Source organism: Mycteria americana, chromosome 21 (genome assembly GCF_035582795.1).
Source record: "Mycteria americana isolate JAX WOST 10 ecotype Jacksonville Zoo and Gardens chromosome 21, USCA_MyAme_1.0, whole genome shotgun sequence".
In the NCBI taxonomy this organism is placed as follows: domain Eukaryota; kingdom Metazoa; phylum Chordata; class Aves; order Ciconiiformes; family Ciconiidae; genus Mycteria; species Mycteria americana.
This window is the reverse complement of record NC_134385.1, coordinates 1,829,772-1,849,375: the sequence shown is the minus strand read 5'-3', so window position 1 is coordinate 1,849,375 and position 19,604 is coordinate 1,829,772. Positions and strand designations below refer to the sequence as shown.

Below are 19,604 nucleotides of genomic sequence, written 5' to 3'. Positions count from 1 at the left end.
TAGCCAACCACCGGCCGCGGCAGCGATGACTGATAGATGGAGTCACGAATTGCATGTCCCTATTCCGCTAACTCTTTGATCTCATTGGTAAAGAACCTGCCCTCTGTCGATTGGCTCATTTGACCGCCGACGTTAGCACGGGATGATCCGTTAACCTCCTGTGTGCTGATTGGGCAGTTTGATCGGCGGGAGGCGAAGTCACGAAAGAAGCCCGACTTGCGATTGGCTGCCCGGGGAGTCAGTCGGACGGCAGCCCGCGGGCCCGGCGGAGGGGCCGCCCGTACACGGCCGCCGGGCCGGGGCAGCCACGGGTTGCGCAGGCCACGGCCCCCGGCCCGGCCCGGCGGCTCCGACGGCCCGCCAGCTGCGGGAGGCCGCTCGCCCGCAGGCGAAGCAGAGCCGCGGGGCCTTATGGCACCCCCGGCTGAGCAGCCACAGGCTTCAGCTGGAAAAACTTCAAATAAATGTATTTTCCAATAAATACAGTTGGCTACTTTTAACGCGGTCGGCAGCCGTCGCTTGTACTTTGAAAGCAAATTTGATACGAAAAATTTCCTATTTATTCATTCAAGGATGGTAGTGGAAACCCAGCTGCAATGTAGGAGGTCGCTTTCACTCCGTTTCGTTTGAAAAGCGGGACAGAGAAGTACCAAAACTGAACCCTCGGCCGAGAACAGCCATCCACGTTCACAAACACCTTGTAAACGCAGCGCTGCGCTCTCGCCTCTGCTGACAAGAAAGTGGATGTCAATTCCCCAAAACTGAGAACAGCATACTCTCACTAGAAAAATAAAGCAGCTGTAAAAATTCATAGCGGTTATGGGCCCTATATCCCACGTTCTCACACAGAAAACAGGCCGAAAGTGCTTTCCGTCTATTTAATGTCACTGGTTTCAGCGGTGTTGCACTGGAGACGTGCTAACGTTAGAAAGACGTGACATTTTTATACTTCCGCTTCACGTGGGTTTCCATCCATCACGCGCCCAAGCTCCCACTGATGTTTCACATTCAGTTTCGGGTCAAGAACCAAACCCCCTGTGAAACCCAAGCGAAAGCCACGTGTTTGCTCTATCTGCACAGAAACCCTAACTGTTGCATTGTTGTGATAAAATATTATCAATCAATCTCATAAATATTTGTGAAGCCCTGGGCAGTCAAAGGCTGACTTCATTCTTAACGAAATGAATTTCCTTGTGGCTTTACCTTTTTAAAATAAAAATCTGCTCTGGATCGATCTTTTCCCGAAATCAGTATCGTACTGGCTGTATGACCTCGACCACTTCCACGCGCAGCAGAATGGAAGCCCCAAGTTGTTTTAAAATGGATTCTCTCCGAGATGTCAGCCCCTCTACGAGCAGTAAATGTTTCCACCACGAGGTGTCTCAGAGGTTAAAGCGCTGGAAGAAGAAATTTGGGACTGGCTCTCACTGCACACAAACAACTGGCATTGCCTCGCTGTCACACCTGGTTGTGGCTGTTCAGGAAGCAACAAAAACTAATGAGTGTAAAAGGGTTGTTTTTGCCTTTGTTGTGTCCTAAGTATAAGTGAACTGCATTTTAGGGAGCTATTAATTTTTAGCATCCTTTGAAAGAAATAGAGTATAATTCTGCTCCCAGTCCTGCAAAAATCTGTACAACTTATCGTGAAGTCCACAAAGTAGCTTTGAATTTCTACGTTGTCTAGTAGAGGCCAGGATATGATTACATGTTTTGTAACTGCAATATGAGTATTTATCCTGGGCTTGAAATCAAAGAAACCTCAATGTCGCTATGAGGACTTGAAATAAAAATGACCTTTGGTAACAATCACCTATTTTGTAAATATTCACACTAGGCAGCTTGCTGTTTTCATACAAAAACAAACACTGAGGAAGAAAGCTTGAGATGTTCTCCCCAGTATGTTCCACTGTAAATAAACGTTGTGTCTGAGACTGGAAACTCTTTATGACAACTGCGATAACATTTGAAGCGGCTCTGTAGTACTTCATAGATTCATAGAATCATAGAATGGTTTGGGTTGGAAGGGACCTTAAAGATCATCTAGTTCCAACCCCCCTGCCATGGGCAGGGACACCCTCCACTACACCAGGTTGCTCAGAGCCCCATCCAGCCTGGCCTTGAACACTTCCAGGGATGGGGCATCCACAGCTTCTGTGGGCAACCTGTTCCAGTGCCTCACCACCCTCACAGTGAAGAATTTCTTCCTTATATCTAATCTAAATCTACCCTCTTTCAGTTTAAAGCCATTACCCCTTGTCCTGTCACTACGTGCCCTTGTAAAAAGTCCCTCTCCAGCTTTCTCGTAGGCCCCTTCAGGTACAGGAAGGCTGCTACAAGGTCTCCCCAGAGCCTTCTCTTCTCCAGGCTGAACAACCCCAACTCTCTCAGCCGGTCTTCATAAGAGAGGTGCTCCAGCCCTCTGATCATCTTGGTGGCTCTCCTCTGGACCCACTCCAACACGTCCATGTCCTTCTTATGTTGGGGGCCCCAGAGCTGGATGCAGTACTCCAGGTGGGGTCTCACCAGAGCAGAGTAGAGGGGGAGAATCACCTCGCTCGACCTGCTGGTCACGCTTCTATTGATGCAGCCCAGGAGACGGTTGGCTTTCTGGGCTGCAAGCACACATTGCCGGGTCATGTTGAGCTTCTCATCAACCAACACCCCTAAGTCCTTCTCCTCAGGGCTGCTCTCAATCCATTCTCTGCCCAGCCTGTATTTGTGCTTGGGATTGCCCCGACCCATGTGCAGAACTTTGCACTTGGCCTTGTTGAACTCCATGAGGTTCGCACGGGCCCACCTCTCAAGCCTGTCCAGGTCCCTCTGGATGGCATCCCTTCCCTCCAGCGTGTCGACCGCACCACTCAGCTTGGTGTTGTCAGCAAACTTGCTGAGGGTGCACTCGATCCCACTATCCATGTTGCCAACAAAGATGTTAAACAGCGCTGGTCCCAATTTCTCCTTACTTCATATTGATCTGGTTATTGGGATGGTTAGTGCATACATACATTACTTTAGTTTAATAGGGGCTGCTGGGAGAAGGAAAAAAGGAGGGAGAACTCAAGACCTTTCCCTCCCCCAAAACATTAGTATCTACTTAAAAGATAACACCAGTGCTACTACTTCTGAAGATTTTTCATACTGTGCAACTGATCTACAAAAGTGAATCAAGCTGTGGTAAGAAGTGGTCCATGACTGAAGAGAGAAAAAGACCTGTAGCAGGCCTTAGAGGAATATATGAAAGAGGGAATCAGGCTGACACTGAGGTGTCTGAAGTTATGAATGTCTCGGCTGCCATCGAGTGCAGGGTAATCTTCAGGTAAGAAAAGCACGGATCTCAGCAGGTGGTTGATTTAGATCATTTTTCCCTAAACCATTTCCTCCTCCTACAAACATAAACAGAAGACTGACAAGAAGAAATCTGCATTATATCTATATTATTAATTGCAGATTGCAGGAGGAAAGAGCGGCATGTGTCCAACCTGCTAATTAAGAATAATTACCCCATGCAGTTCTGTAAGTGTCCCATGTACAAACAGTAAAATTGCATGAATTACAGTAACATGTACCACCACTAAAGAAGCAATTAAACGTTGTAAGGAGATGCTGTGTCTGCATTCCCTGGGCATTCCCTGGACATTTTTGACCAAGAAAGAAACAGTTTAATGGCTGTTTGCACAAATTCAAGTAGTCACAGAACTAGAGATGCTCAGGAGTTTTAAAAATCAGAGAGGAAAAGAAGGAGTGGACAGGGAGATGAGAGCAAGGAGGCACCCGGAAGGTACAGGCTAGCGTCCTTACCCTGCTGCAGGCACGGCTAGTCAAGCCTTTGGTGCACTTGGATAAACCCATCTGGAACAACAGGGATTTCTGCAGAACGGTTTCATTATTCTAGGGCTCAACACAGTTTCATGAATAACAGCGTCACCTTTTATAGAATAAAGGAGGAAGTAAAATGCCTACAGCAACATCTGGTACATAAAGCTGAGAGGCAGGATGAAAGGAGTGGCTAATAGCTGCTGTAACAGCTATTCAGCCGCACAGCAGAGCTCTCAGCAACTTTCCTGTGGCACTTACTTGATGATGGGAGTTCTCCTCTGCCTCCTGCACTGTTTTCACTCCCTCCTTGAGCACAGATTAAATCTGTTCTCCAAGAGGTTTTTCCTGTATTCCATGACAAATATGCCTCTAGGTCATTTTTTAACCCAGATGAGTGAAAGTAATGCAGGGCCAGATAAGAGATTACAGTGATAGTCAAGCAAATTTAGAGACTGAAAGAAGGGAAGGAGGGGTTGATTGTCTTTGCACAGTAACATCACTCATTTCAGTGGATATAATCGTGATTCCTGATGGAACAAAAGAGATCCGAATCAGGCTCAAGCGTCTACAAAAAAGGTAATATTGGGAAGGGAAGTCTGCTATCTGAACACTACTGACACCACAAGTTCACAGTTCTGCTGGAGACTGTGTTCTCTCAACCTGGAAGGGTTAAAGTTCAGGATTTTCTGCTTCTAATTTCTCTGAACTAAATTAAGTTACTGAAATGTTTTAAGTAGCAGTAGTTTTGAGTCCTCTGTCAAAATCCAAACTAGCATCAAAGTCACAAAAGAGATTTCTTTCTGTGAAAGAAGCGTTCACCAGACCAGTGAGGAACTGCAACAGGAAACTTCCCCAGTCATGTCCCCTCTTTTCTCTTTCCCTGTTCCTCTTCTCCCTACCCTTCCCACGATGGGCAATGCAGCTGGTGTGGACGGTCACAGGGGGAATCTCTAGCCTGTTTACAATTACTTTGCACTACTTAGCGGATCCAAGAACACTGCTTTACTCCTCAGTGGTTTTTCTGACACCGCTTTGTATTCTAGTCTTCATGAGGGAGGACTTGGTTGGTGAGACTGAATGGGTAAGACAAGCACGGGGCCTGAAAAAAGAATCGATGGAATCATTGAACCCAAGAAGGAAATGTTATATGCTGCTATTATAACCTGAGAAGTGTTACACACTGCTACTATAACCTGAGAAGTGCAACTACTTATTGTTCATACTCATGCAGTTCCCACTGCCATTGTATCTGACCACCTCATTACCTTTGACATGTTTCACTTCATACCCTGGCTTAAAAATAGAGAGCTCCAAGATTGGGAAGTCCTGTGACTTGTCCAAGATCACACAATCCATAGAAAGGCAAGAAGAGGAATCTGATGTCTTGAGCACTGGAACAACTGGTCTTTCCATCCCCTGGCTGCTTGTTTTCTCCTCTCTCAGCAGTAGCTGTGTTCTGCCAGTGGGCAGAGTGTACACACTGTGCATGTCTGCTGAAGGCACACTTGAGCATGCCAAGTCTGTCTTCCAGGAGGTTCCAAGAGCCCTCCGTTTCCAATGAAGTCAATTGGAGTTAAGGATGCTTATTGGCTTGCAGAAGCACTCAGCAGAGTTGTACAACAAAGCCATCAACCTACACATTTCCTTGAGCTGTGGGGAGAAACAAGATATGCATGACTAAAATTTATCCTGCTGCCCTCCCGTTAACAGCTCCATTTCTTCTATTAAGAGAATTTAAAATTTTGTCACCGGCAATAAATATGTGACAAGAATGGGAGGTAGCTGCTAAAGAGAATCCTGTTCTTCATTCTTACAGATGAGACAAGCACTCAACAGAAAACACATATATCAGCTCTGCAAAAATACCAGCAGTTCTGAACTGCAGTTCTGGTTAATGTTTGGCTATGCAAAGAATGTAAGTGGGGCAGAAAAAGTGAGTAGACTCACAATGCTGTATTTCATCAGACTGCCATGACTTTCTTAAAAATTTAAAGACTGCCAATGTCTTCTCTGTGCATTTTTCTTAATCCACTGTTATTTCCGAAACATAAACTCACACAAAAGGGGGAACATTGGAAACATACAGGAGATAACCATAAGAAAATTAGAAAACCTCTTTTTCATTACATGAAAATGGTAGAAGTATTCAAATAAACAGTTTTATTCTGCATTTGGAAAAAGTGATGTAGTCACACCACGAAATTCAGGATGATGTTAAAAAGCAGCAACCAGAGTTTGTAAGTGGGCACTCCTGCGTACCTTACAATAAAGAATCAAGAGGAGGTCTCCAAACAACAGAAATGGCCAAACAACTCCATAGATTATTCATGTCATTTTTCAGTAACTCTCAGAAGACAAAGAGAAAATTACTATTGCTGTAGCATCAGGCAGTCGAACATACTTCCCAGAGGATTACAGGTCTGACCACCTGACCCCTATCCCAGGCAAAATTTGTGACCTTGAGCACACTCAGAAGTCTAACAGTTCACTTTTTTTTTGTTTAATTAGTTTTGGCATCTTATTATGGCAAATAATACTGTCTAAACATCATGGTATCACAATGCCTAGCAGAGCCTGCAAGCAGTCTGAAACAATGTCTCATTGAGGTCTTACTAATCTCACCCAATCTTACTCTGGGTGCTGGGAGATGACAGCTTGTTGCCAACACTAACTCTTCCACTGCTGATCAAAGAAGCACAGGGCTATGTTGCAGGAAGGAAGTTCACGTGGGGTGGGAATGTAGATTTTCAGCAAGGAGAGAAGAGCAGATGAAAAAACAAAAGCAAAGACACAAAAGCAAAGAGAAAATTTGTATTTCCTCTCTTGTGCCTTGACACGAGAATCTGCTGTGAGCCTCATACAAAACTTCTGTTACTATAAACTGGATCTCCGTTAGAAAAACTTGCCAATAAATCTATACCAGTAGCACAAACAAGACGTGAACATAGCTGGAAAATAGTTAATGACCGTGTAAGAATACCTACTGCAACAAAGATGAGTTTCCTGTTTGCTCTCTATGCTAACCTCCACCCGCAATCTGCTATGGACTAGATACATCCATGTCTTGAGGACGTATCTAGCTGATAGTCTAGAGTTAAATAAGAAAGCCAGTTCTCTTCTCCCTCTGAGTTTTGTGCTTCTGCCATAGACTTTTTCACAACAGATCACCCAGTACAAAAAGCAAGCTTCAAAAGTACTGCAAGAAACAGTGACTTGTGGATGGCATACGGACAATTTTTAAGGCTACAGAGTAAAAAAGATTGAGAGTCACTGATGCAGAGTAGCATCAGCTGTTTATAATACAGAATTAGGTGTAAAAGTCTAGATACCACATTTCCACATGTTGGTCACTATCTGTTTGAATATTTCATGATGTATGCAATCAAGTTCCTTCATCGCTGTTGACTCTGTGGTTTTAGAAATCCAGTGTACTTATCATTATCTATGTTCCAGGCTTATTTTCTCATTTCCACAGCGTTGCACAGTGACAATGAATGAAAACAATTTCCTTTGTATTTATAACCAGATTCGATTTGGGGATCTGAGAACTGCCATATTTGGTGTGCAAAAACCGATGTCTGGCATGTTTGGAAACAAAAGCCTGTGTTATTTAGACTTAAAAAGAAGATGAAGAATAGATTTATAATTATTGTAATTAGAAGAAAAGCATGATTGCACTGGACTTAAATCCTGGTCCAAATTTCATATACACCCTCAAATCCATCCAAATAGAAATCAACTTCATGATTAATACTGGATCATTCTCATTACAAAAAGACACTATTAATTATTGATGACGCTTGTATTTCTTCCTAGCTGTTTACATCTTTTCACCCTCCAGTTCATGGAGTGCTTTGGATAACACAGCGTGTACAAATCAAATCCCTCAGAGATGTGTGCCTACTCCACTCTCGTCCTGCCTGCACGCAGGAAGACCTGTTCCTGGATGTTCTTATCAAGCAAAATACAGAGGGACATTTGTTTGCACGAGCAGAGCTAGAATATTCTCTTTAGAGTTCAGCTTCCTCCTTTCATCCCACCCACCATCAGACACTTCCTGACATTTCTCCTGCAGGCAGAGCGAGGCAACTGCCTTTTTTTTTTTTTTTTTTTTCCTTTTGCAACGGCTGCTCCTTCAGTAATCTGTGGGTGGTGGGGGAAGGGGATGTTATCTCAACAGCAAACACAGCCCAGCAAGTCTGGGACGTGAGGGGGAGTTTCAGGATGAAAATAGGCCTCTGCCAGCCCTCCTGCGTTTGTGTATCTATGACTAAGCATGCTGAATGCGTCGCTTTTTAAAACTTGGCTTCTCTCTTTCCTCGAGCTTTGTTGTTTCCAAGCCTCCTGCTCCCCTTTGTCCTCGCAGCCCCGGGGGACCTCGCAGAGGCAGGCCCCTGACATCACCAGTGCCAGGGAAATGCAAATCCCGCCTTGCAAGCCAGCCCTGCTGCCGGCCACCCCATGCGCCTGGTGCCGCGGGACAAAGCCAGAGCAGCTCCAGAGCTGGGAGAGAAACCCACCTCACTTCTGGCTCTGGGACTGCCTGTCCCCCCAGTCTGCTCAGGCACCAAGAGGAGACTCCACTAGCAATTGTTTTTCCACTGAAATATTCACTGGTTTTGCTTACATCATTATAGCCCTGCCTGGGAAGTGTCTGCAGTACGGGGCCACCTAAAACTAAGAGGTTTCAGCAGTTCTGCACATCTCTGGGACAGAAAAGGCTGCCGGCAGCTCATCTCCTCCAGAGTTGTCACCACTGCTCCGCTGGAGAGGTGCCTCTAGGTTCAAGGGACCAGTAGGGAGAGTAGGAAATAAAGCTGCCAGGCTCCAGTTTGTCTCGCCTAGACCAGACTCAACCTCGTTCTCCAACAGAGCCTCCTCTGAGCTTTAAACACAGTCTTCCCTGTGCACCCAGGCCAGATGTGCTGAGGACTGGGACTTAGGGAGGCTGTAGCTCCCGCTCCCATTAGTGCATCTCTCCACACTTGAGGTAGAACTGGCCTCTCATCACATCCAGTCTCAGTCCCCCATGATGATGAGGACAAAGAAGTGCCCAAAGCACCACATTTCAACTCCAAGCCTTCCTTTCCTTCATCTCTCATGTTCCCCCAATTCTCCAAGTTCTGTTTCCTCTGTTTTCTCATCACTCTGTCCCTGCTCTCAGGCTATCTTATCCCACAACCACACGGTGCCATGCTGGTTCCATCCTTGGTGTCTCATGCCAAGCGAATGGGCACACTGCTCTTAACAAGGCTTGTGCCTGTTGTCTGGACTAGATGCTTGTCCTTGTGTCATGGTGTCCACTGGAGGCCAAACGCCATCCTGGCAAAAGGTGGAATTTGCAGAGGGATTGAGGACAACCTGAAAGAATCTCTGGATTTTGCTCGGGAGACTCCACTGGCAATAGCACGTTGTCAGTAGCACAAAGCGTGTTTGTACAGGAGTGACTTGCCAGTATAGCTACACCGGTCTAATCTGCGCTGGTTCAGCCTTTCCTAATGCAGTATCTTGGAAGTCAGGAGAGATAACGCTTTGTTAACTCCAAAGTCCCATATTTTTATACAGTACATCCTACATTGTTCTTCTGAGTCTTCCCTTGGGCCCCAGATGTGGGTACAACATATGCAACAGCCATGTTTCTCAGCCCACCTTACAAAGCCTGTCCTATTTAGATGCTCACTGAGCTCACTGGAAAGGAAACAAGATTATTGGTTGTTCTTAATTTGTGTTCGGCCCAAAACACGCAACAGTGCTGTCAGCACCTGCAACTGCAATTCTCTGAAGAGAACCTGAGCTGGAACGGAGGAAGGAGTGCCCAGATCTCAATATGTATGGCTGGCAGTTTTTCTGGGTGATCTATATTCAGCTGTGCATGCCCGTGGGTATGTGGAAAGATCATTCATCCAGTTCACTGAACTGCAGCCTGCATGTGAAAGGAGTTTCATGGTTTCTTTTTTAAATGTCACTGTTTTAAAGATGAATAGTCTCACGCAGAATTGTGCAGCAGATTATAATATGGGCACTCCAGGGGTAAATTAAAAAGCAATTAAAAAACAATACTGTGGAACAATCTTATCTTTTCTCGGCCTTATCCAGGCATTTATCTAGGTCTGTTCTGCACTAGTCATCACCACATTATCTACATATTATACAGTGTCTTTTTTAGTCACATTAGTGCATATACAGTTCATTGAGAGTCAAAAGTAAAGTCAGGTCTGAACAAGCTGGAAAACATCCTGCACTAGTTCCAATGCCCTATTCAGAGAACGGGCTGAGATACGTCTACAGAACACACCAGGGTTGATCTAGTTTTAAATGGTCCACGCTTACTGTCACCCTCTCATCTGTCCATAGTATCAGCTTAAGTAAACCTTCCATCAGGCATAGATTTCAACAGCATATGGCTGTATTACGATCTATTTTAATGACAGGATCTATTTCTAACAAAATATTTTGTTTAGTGGTCCGAAAGCATTTTCAGTTGCATGTTGAAAGTTCAAATATTTCCATCAACTCCCTAATTTACTTACGAGAATCATGCAATGGCATAAAGATGCTTGTTCCCCTTAGCATGCTTGAACAAGTTATATAAAATTTTCATTTTATAAAATACTATGGAAATTTGGAATGTAGCCCCAAGAAGTTATAACAGTTTTGTCAAGTCTTGTGATGTTACTGGAATTCTCATGGTATTTGAGGTTATTCTGAATGCCTGAGCATTTGGAGTTGTGATTACATGGAAATACAGGTTTAATTAAACCAAACAAACAACTCCACACACACACTTTCTAAACTTAAGCCTAAAAATGTGAAGGCAGTGCACTGTAAGACCTCAGAAACCAGAGGACAAAAAGAAAAAGCACGTTTGTTATCCATAAGATCTTAGTTCATAAACCAATCTCATTTTTAAGGTCTTCCTCCTGACTTCTGAATACTTGGATTTCTCAACATTGTTACTAATTGTTTAGGTAATTTATAAATATTTATATTCTAAGAGGGCTATTGCCTCTTTTTTCTCTATCTCTGTATTTTCTGCCTTCCTAGAAAATCCCCTTCAGAAATACGTGCATTTTCCGTGTTCAGATGATCTGCACATGCACAGCACATCTGTGCTGTTCCACACATGCTTTTGGGAAATCTGTGCATGCACAGTGGCCATTTATGCACAACATCCATATGTCCTGCCGCCTGCTCAGGGCACTAGTGGACGTGGCCGAGGGAACCTTGACACGTGACAGCCCTATATTTAGACTATATTAGAATTTCTAGCTATTCCAAAAACAATACCGATATAAATACTAAGTCATATTAAAATCTTTTATTGTTACTATATTTTGTGCCCATTAAAAAGATTAAAATATTCATTCTTTTCATCTGTAGCTATCTAAGGATAAAAGTACTTTTTGAATAATTATTAAATTTCACATCAAGCTCACAGTTTACATATAACATCTTTTGTCATTAAAAAATCCCAAATTCTTTAAGAAATTTCCCAAAACAACTCACCAACTAGAATTATTTTATACTTGAGGATGAGGATTATTGTATAAGCGAAAAGCATTATCCATAACTTATTAAATTATTGCATTAATTATTTCACTGTCATTGGAATGCAGTCATTTTTAAAGAGACACTTGACAGGATTTCCTAAATGAATCCCAATATTATGTATCTAGCATTTGAGGCCAGGTGAAGGACAGTGTTTATATAAGGATCACTTCATTCACCATTGAAATGCAGCTGCTGCTTAATACCACCCTTTAATTGTGCAAATCAGATAAAGCTAGGAAGCGGAGATTTCTCTTTAAGACAAACTTTTAATTAGCAATTTGATTATTTAAGTAGTAAGGAGAAGGGAACACATTGTTCTTATCAACTGCTTGTGGGTGCCGGTAATGTTTGACATTGTTCACAATAAAAAAGGCAACAATCTGTATCTTACGCACAGTTTCAAATTTTTTCTTAATAGGCCTATGTCTTGCTAACGTTTTGAGTGTCTTAATTATTGGAAGGCACGAAAATGACAGGCAACATTACAAAGCTTTAAATATTTAGGTTTTAACCTTGAAAGGTTACACTGATTTTTGCAGCCGAAATGTGACCTCTCAGGTATTTCAGGTTAAAGAGATATGCAAATCTTCATGGGATTACGTCCTCAGAGTCTGTAGAAACAACCCTTATATGAACTTTTGATCAAGACCAGATGAGGAAAAATGTGGTCAAATATAAACCATCCGTTCCAACATAAAAAACATGGCTGTTTTACAGTTGTACCAACAAATGTTAAATTAACTAAAAAATTACATAATGGTTCATTCACGAGTGATACAGCAGAGGCACAACAAACAAAAACCAGATCGGTCTATATTCTCAGGCTGATTCCAATAAAAGGAACAAACCGAATGTCCTGCAAATACTCCATGCCATCTTCAAAACCACTGTGCAGTAGATTCAGCACAGGAAGGAAGCCCTTCTAGACTCCACGGCAGCACAAAATTAAAAGTGAACAGACTTGGGCTGAAAGGTACGTTAAAACCTCCCATTGCTTTGGGTTTGGAATGCAGTTACTTCGTTAAATTATGGTTTGTACTGTGTTGAGCATCCTGTCGAATAAACAAATACATACCCTCTCCAACAGGAAGGCCGCGAGTCCAACGTGTCAACTTCTGGAGCGCTGCTGAAGGGAAGTCGCAACAATCCTGGTCTACCCCGCACCACTGGATCCATCCCCCAGGGCAGCCTCACCACTGGTGCTGGCTACGAGGCGGGGCGTCCCGGGGGCCAGCGGGATGCCGGGGAGCACGGTGCGAGCATCGCGCCATGGAGGTGCCACGCCATCAGGCAGGTGCTGCGGCCTGGCAGCGCTGAGGCGGGAGCACCGCGTCACGGCCAGATACACCAGACAACCTCGGCCTGGCGGAGCGTGAGGCGAGGCGAGGCGCGGCCAGCCCGCAGTGCCGCAGCGGGTCACCGCCGCCAGTCACCACCGCAGACCTGGCCTGGCGGCCATGCCACGAGGTCACAGGCCCTGTGGCCACCATGGGGCCAGTCGAGGCCCGCCAGGGCCTGACACGTCCCGGGCCGAGCCTCGCACCTCCTGCCCCGAGCCCGCCTGGGGGTGCCCGTGCTGGGCCGCTCCCCGGCCCCCGGCCCCCCCCCCCGGCCTCTGCCGCCCTGGGGGAGCCACCCAGCCTGGCCCTGAGGAGGCCCCCAGTGCGCCTGCGCCGGGGGGGGCGGGAGGCGGGGACGCGCGGCCGTGCGCAGGCGCGCGGCGCATGCGCGCTAGGGCCCCGCGCTGGGCTTGTCGTTGCAGCTTTAAGAGGGCTCGCGGCCTGGCGGGTCCGACCCCCCCGCCGCCCTGAGGGAGCCGCCGGGCCCCCGCGCCAGCCCCCTCCTGCCGCAGCACGGCGCGGGGCCGGCCCCGGCACCCCGCGGACCCTCCCCCCGGCGCCCCCCGAAGGGGGGGGAAGGCTGAGAGGGAGTGACCGCCGGCCCCTCGCCCCGGGCTGGGACAGCTGAGGGGGGGCGCAACATGGCGGAGGCCAAGGAGGAGGGGCCCGGCCCCCGCGCCAGGGTGAGTGGGGGGCGCGAGGGGAGGTCAAAGGGGAGGGGTCAGGGGGCGGGGTCAGGGCGGGAGGGGGCCGGGGCCGGGCATCGCCGAGCGCCGCCGGCCGCGGGGATGCAGCGTGCGAGGCGCCGCGGCTCCCGCCGCTGTCCAGGGCCCTGACGGGCGGTCCCGCCGGGCCGGGGGCCCGCAGCCTCCCCAGGCGCCGAGCGGCCGGGGCCGGCGTGCGGGGCCCCCTCCAGCCCGGGGACAGGCGGCCCCCGGCCGGCTGCGTCGCAGCTGCCCGCTCGCTGCAGGCCGGCGAGCAGCGCTGTCCCCGCTGGCCTTTGAGCCACGCTGCCTCTCAAGGTTTCTTTAGTTTTCTCTTAGTTCTCCTTGAGGAGAGTGTCCAGGCATCGTTTCCATAAGCGTCTTGGCGTCACTTAAATAATAAACTTATAGCTAACTAGGATCCATCAGCACTGTCTGTCTCCTTGTTTAAAACACTGTATTCTTGCTGCCCTTTTTAAATTTATTTCAATTGTCCGTGTCAAACCATAGTGAGTCAAGATGGCAGTTCTATCCAGTTCCTAGCTACTCAGGCTGTAACCATTGTGTGGTACCATTAGCCGTGCTAATCCTGAGAGTTGGTCCTTCGTTGTCACGGCTTGCTCTGTAAGTACACTGGGCACGCTCATCCACTGAGAGAAATACTTCGTCTTTTAAACAAATGGAAGGTTCTTTGTGGCCCACGCCTTGTAGCTTGTGAAGTAACTGAGGGGGAATAACTTTTTAAGCAGTGCTCAAAATAACCTTGCAACGAGTCACGTCCTCTTTCCTGCGTGCATGTAAGTTTTGACTGAAAGCTTTCTGATAGGAATGAGGTTAAGTCACATTTGTAGTTGCGTGGAAGAGTCCATAGCCCACTACAAGACTCTGAGCTGTCCAGTTCCCTTTTCCCAAAGATGAAGAAGTTTTCCCATTCTCCAGCCTTGAGAAAGACGAGAACACTAGCTCAAGTTTTCCATTCCTATATGTGAGAGAAGTTTAATTTGCTGAATTTATTTCAGAGAACATGAAACTTGTGATTGCGGTGAAACTGGTTGTTGCTAAACAGAACAGTTGACCTTCAGGGTCTAACTGGAGGAGTTGCACAGACGTTGTTTGGAGTTTGGAGACGCAGTTGTGGAAATGAACATCATCACTGAATTGTCTCTGACTCATGTCTTTCAGACACTTGCACTTATTTACGAGCAAACTCAAAGAATTTTGTGGAATTGCTCACAAATATTACATAAATGCGTAAATCTTTGGGGGATTGAGATTTTGGCTGTCTGCAAGAAGTTCAAAGGGAAGTGGCTGCACCTAAGACAATAACTTAAGAAATCTTAAATTAAACTTCATTCCCAGTAATTGAAATGTTAGTGGACATAAGGAGATACTTTTACACCATGAGGACAGTCAAGCATTGGACCAGGTTGCTCAGAAAGGTTGTGCAGTCTCTGTCCTAGTGTCTAGTGATCTCTTCCTGCTCATTGCCTTCATATGCTCAATTGATCTGTCAAGTTACCTGGTATTACTGACAAAAAAAAAAAAAAAAAAAAGATTATTGCCTTTTTTCTTCTTAAGCTTGCCAATTACTCGCTAAGGAATAAGAAGAAAGTATTGTCAAGTTAGTACCATCTTCGTTGGTCTCGGGAAAAATCATTTCTCTGTTGGTTGGCTAATCATCCACTAGGTGGTAGGTCCAGAAGTCTCCATCAGTTATTGCCCCACATGTCCCTGTACAGTATGGAAAGCCTCTCGTGCTGTCGGCATTGACAACATTCTCTGTTCCTGCAGAAGCAGAGAACTTGTTTAGTAAAATTTAGGGATGATCCGGGAAAGTGTCAGTTGCCCCAGGCGAGTTAGTAAGGAAAGAGGAAACACAACTTGCCAGTCTAGCTTGAAGGAAAATACCTTCCTGATCCCAAGTCTGACAGTGAGGTTGATCTTAACTGTGCCAGAAAGACTCCTGTGAGATTTTAAAATAAATAGTAGCACCAGTGTAGTGCATTGTATCAGTCTGTAATGTTCAAAGTCTGAGGGGTGAATTTCCTCATCTCCCCTCCCCATCCCAAAACCAGGTTGTGCACCAAGATATTCTTGAGGAACGTGGGGAGAAGTGAATCCTTCCTGGCTGCTTGAATGGCTGATGGAACCTGTGAAGAATGAGATTCGAATACCGTAAATACGGCACACTTGTATATCTTCCATTAAAGCCAGAATTAATGAGGTCTTGGAAAACCTGCATATCTCATTTCTCTTCCCCATTGTGGTCCAGTTCCCATTCTACAGGAGGTTGGAATGATGGACTCTTCCAAATCCTGTGGCTAAGGAATAAGGAGCATTCTTATAAAAAATTCTATTCCTTCATATGGAAAAAGTGAGGCTGATTTAATAATTTCTCCAGAGAAGAACTTAGCAAGTGCTGGTGCATTCAGAATTGCTCTTTTCAATATTAAAATCTTTTGCAAATATTATTCCAGAAGTGCATACACTGAAACTGGCATTTTGCAAAACCCATTGATAAGCAGTTGCCATCTTTTAGCTCAATCCATGATAATGAGCAACAAACTAAAAAAGAAAGTTTTTGCCAGTGTAAAACTGACATAGAAGTTTGTCTAATTTTGATTTTTAATGGTATCTGGAAAGTTCTTATGGCAAAATTGTTATTTTAGAGAAGGTTAATTTCTCCCCAAAATCAAAACTATTGTATTTTCTAAGGAAAATATATCAACATATTTCACTTTTCATACTTACTAAATTATATCAAGATGAACTTGAAAGGTGTCTGCTTATACGTTTTTTTAATTAAGTTTATCAAAATATTTGTGGCAGTTCAACTTTAATTTGTATATACTATCACTGTCTCAAACAGTTTATATTTTGAATAGAATGATCATTTATTTACGACAATACCCTGTCAACCCGTTGAACCAGACAGGACAATGTGGGCTGTACAGTGCTAACTACGGAAATTTGACACTTGGGCTCTTGGAAGTTAATTTGGCGTGAATATGTGAACACCTGGGTGTCTACATCAATAAAACAGCTGTTTGCAAAAGATTTTTAATTTTGCATGGCTTTAATTAAAAATTGAAGGGGATCATCTCATTTAGAAAGTTTTGTTACTGAACTACTCTTGAATGGTACAAAGACGATGAAAACATTTCTCTGCAAAGGCTTGTGCACCTCTCAAAAGATGCTTTGATGTCATAATCTTTGAATTCACCTTCTAAAAATAAGCATAATGGATCTCAGTCTTTTACATCAGGACTTTTCACGTGGTATAAAACACAAAAAAGTTAAGTAAGCTCTTTATGACCACTTCAAGGTCCCTTGCATGATTAGGATAGTGGAAATTAATTCTGAAATCACTCCCAATGTTCTTGAAGAGGTTATCTCAACTTTTCCCTCATTTAATGACTGTTGTATCCCATCATTCCTTCCAGACATTCCAATTCACATTGGCCTTTCCCTAAACAAGTCTTGTAGCAAGTTTTATCTCGTGAATTTTCTTCAAGGTTTTCTGTCAATGACTGACTCTGTTCAGATGATTTCCATCATCCATTTTATATGTGTTGTAATGGCATAAAAGCAGTGCTTTTGTACCTCCTGCTTTTGCTCGTAACGCTTATTCTCTGCAATCATCTAAACTCTTCAAAATAAGGCTTCTCCAGCAGAGAATATTTCATCAAGGGCATGTTAGCAGAATCATATGGGTCTATCATCTTAGCCTGTGCTCTGCCTTATGTTCTTTAACAGAAAAAAATTGTGTTTCTGCAGGGGCAAAAGAGGGAGATGGGTAGAGTACACCCGCAAGGTTGGGGTTTTCAATTAGTTGTCCAGTGGAAACATAAAAAACAGAGTGGGTAAGAGTCAGTCTGGGAAAATAACTTGAGGATAAAATGAACTCTCTTATTGGAAAGGTTCAGCAGAGTGTTTCATGAATGCTGTAGGTGTGAGGCCGTGATAAACTAATCCTTGCATGTTGCTGATCCCAGGAGCAGTTACTTTATTTCTAGAAGCTCATACCAGGCTGAAGCAAAAGCCACATGACAGCTGAGATTGAAAGAGATTGAAATCTGCTATCATGAGCTGCTCTTGAACCATATCAGGAAAAGGGAGACCGGTTTAAGTGTTGAGCAGGCTGCAGCTTGGTGCTAACCTCATGACCTAGAGTAGATGACCTGGATCGCCATACTCTTTTCCTTTAACTCTGACTCTCTGGAAGTGCTACTCAGAAATTTCAAGGGAAATAAAAAGTTTAAAAGACTGTAACTTTGCTTTACCGAGCTGGTACTGATCCAAAAATTGCATGATATATTCTGTCCTTTCTGTAAATACTGATTGAAGAATGATGGTAATATATTTAGTTTTGGTTACCATATTTGTTATCTGCTTTAGATATATCTGTTTAATTTTAAAAGTAGCTTGAAGTTTATAGGGCTTACATATACATTAGATAGTTTTAAAGTGTGTTGTGTCTAATACCTTTGAAGTTTTTAGTAAAAAATGTATGATAATCCATTATGATTATAACCACAGTTTACTACATCAGATTTTTTGTAACAAACCCAAAACTTAAATTTTACATTTGGTCCTTTTCCCTTTTGATAGCTGGTCCAGATTCAGAAAAATATTTGAAGTCTTCTAAGAGCTTGGAGAAGTTTAGTATCAAAAATCTGAGCCTTGGTCCTGAGTTAGCTACGTACTTGGATCTGAGAGCGGTCAGGATTAGCAGTTACTTAAGAACCAGTCTTTATGTCTTGGACTTTTGCTGTCCACGGTGGTGGTCAGAAAGCACAAACTGCCCCTGGAGGGTGGCACAGGGGAACACAAGCAAGGTGGGCAAATCCTGGACTCTTCCAAACCAACAAACACTGCGAAGTTGCCTTTGTGTGTCAGTCTGCTGTGTCTGTGCTGGAAACGTCTTTGCAGACTGTGTCGCATTGTAGATGAGAAATACAGGAGAAATAGTTGTGATAGGAGAGTCTTGGTTTTACTTCCTTAGCAGTGTAAAGGAGAGTGTAGAAATAAATGCTTTCCATTTGCAATCTTTACGCTATAAGCTGTACCCACAGAACAGTTATCTGTCTAGTCTCACCCAGGTTCTCCAGACTCTTTCTGCTATCAGTGTAAGAGATGGGAATCTCTGAAAGATCATCTGCCCAGTCCCAGGGCAGGATGAATTGCTGCTGGAGGAACCTCTTCATTTCCATTGGAAAGAGAGGAAACCTGAATTGCTAGCCTAATAAACTAATGTTCAGTTGTCTAAATTTAGGTGAGAAGAACCTGAGACAGAATTAGCACAACTGTACAGAGTTATTCCTACAGGAGAAATTTTGGAGTACTTGCTTTCTTTTACTATTTTTTGCATAACTTATTTGTGTAGTTTTTTGAATCTGATATTTGTTAAAACAGTCCAAAAAGCAAGTGGAAAGATTTCATCTTTATTAAATGGTGCTATTTGCTCAAGAAAGCTTTTATAAAGTACAGTTTAGTTAATGCAGACTATTAACAGGTCTTTATTATGTTTAATATTGCCTGGTAGGAGCTGTTATAGTGCTCTATGAAAAAATTACACTTTTTTGTGTTTTTTGGCAAAATTTCTGCTATCTAGAAACTTAGCAAATTGATTGGTTAAATATGTTTAAAGAAAGTTTCCTTGGGGGGAGGATGCCTGTATAAGGGAAGCTTCACCTCCATCACTTACTTGCAGGCAGAAGAATTGAGCAGATGTGGGTCAGTCTTTTTCACTGTCTCGCTGTGATAGTTGTTCATGTCCTTGCAGGCGTTTTGTGCAGACAGTCTTGTTTGTTCATGTAACACGGCAGTTCTCGAGCGCTCCATGAAGTAATCACAGGAGCTTTGCTGAGAGCTCTGATCACATAGTACTAGTGGTTTTTTCTGCCTGTTTTTACAGGTGTTCAGGCATTTCATTCTGAAGAGCCTTGGATACTTGTAATAATATCTGCAAAGAAGGTGGAGCATCCAACTAAGCTGCCTATTGTAAGAACCACTTCTTCATGGGAAAATAAAAAGTAGAAGCCAACCAGGGCAACAACTACAAATGAGACTGGAAGTGTAGCCACCTGAAAGAGAGAAACACCAGTTTTTATAAGAGCAGGAGAGGAGAAAATCGTAGGACTGTACAGGAACGTGGAAGAGAAGTGGAACAGGCAAAAAGGAAGCCTGAGCT

The 19,604-nt window shown here is 44.3% G+C and overlaps 2 protein-coding genes across 8 annotated transcripts in view; one reads left to right on the top strand and one right to left on the bottom strand.

The window, feature by feature from the left end:
* Positions 1-49: 49 nt before the first annotated feature.
* Positions 50-13,116, bottom strand: LOC142419279 (uncharacterized). 3 transcript variants are annotated; one of them, XM_075522100.1, is made up of 2 exons: positions 12,443-13,116; positions 50-3,383 (listed from the first exon to the last, which is right to left on the bottom strand). In XM_075522100.1, the coding sequence occupies exon 2, from the start codon at positions 2,914-2,916 to the stop codon at positions 2,233-2,235; it is 684 nt and encodes a 227-aa protein (XP_075378215.1). In that variant the 5' UTR covers positions 2,917-3,383; positions 12,443-13,116; the 3' UTR covers positions 50-2,232. The 3 variants fall into 3 exon arrangements, with proteins under 3 accessions (XP_075378215.1, XP_075378217.1, XP_075378216.1); XM_075522102.1 differs by lacking the exon at positions 12,443-13,116 and adding an exon at positions 5,082-5,331; XM_075522101.1 differs by lacking the exon at positions 12,443-13,116 and adding an exon at positions 4,075-4,664.
* A 2-nt stretch (positions 13,117-13,118) lies between these two features.
* Positions 13,119-19,604, top strand: part of LOC142419268 (zinc finger MYM-type protein 4) — a 46,243-nt gene continuing 39,757 nt past the window's right edge. For 3 of the 5 annotated variants that reach the window (XM_075522075.1, XM_075522076.1, XM_075522074.1), the window contains exon 1: positions 13,125-13,390. Coding sequence is in view for 4 of the 5 variants with exons in the window: in XM_075522076.1 (XP_075378191.1) it covers positions 13,349-13,390 (42 nt within the window). In the remaining variant the exon portion in view is untranslated. Of the gene's footprint in view, positions 13,391-19,604 lie in introns of all 5 variants that reach the window. The other 2 variants (XM_075522077.1, XM_075522073.1) reach the window with 2 other exon arrangements.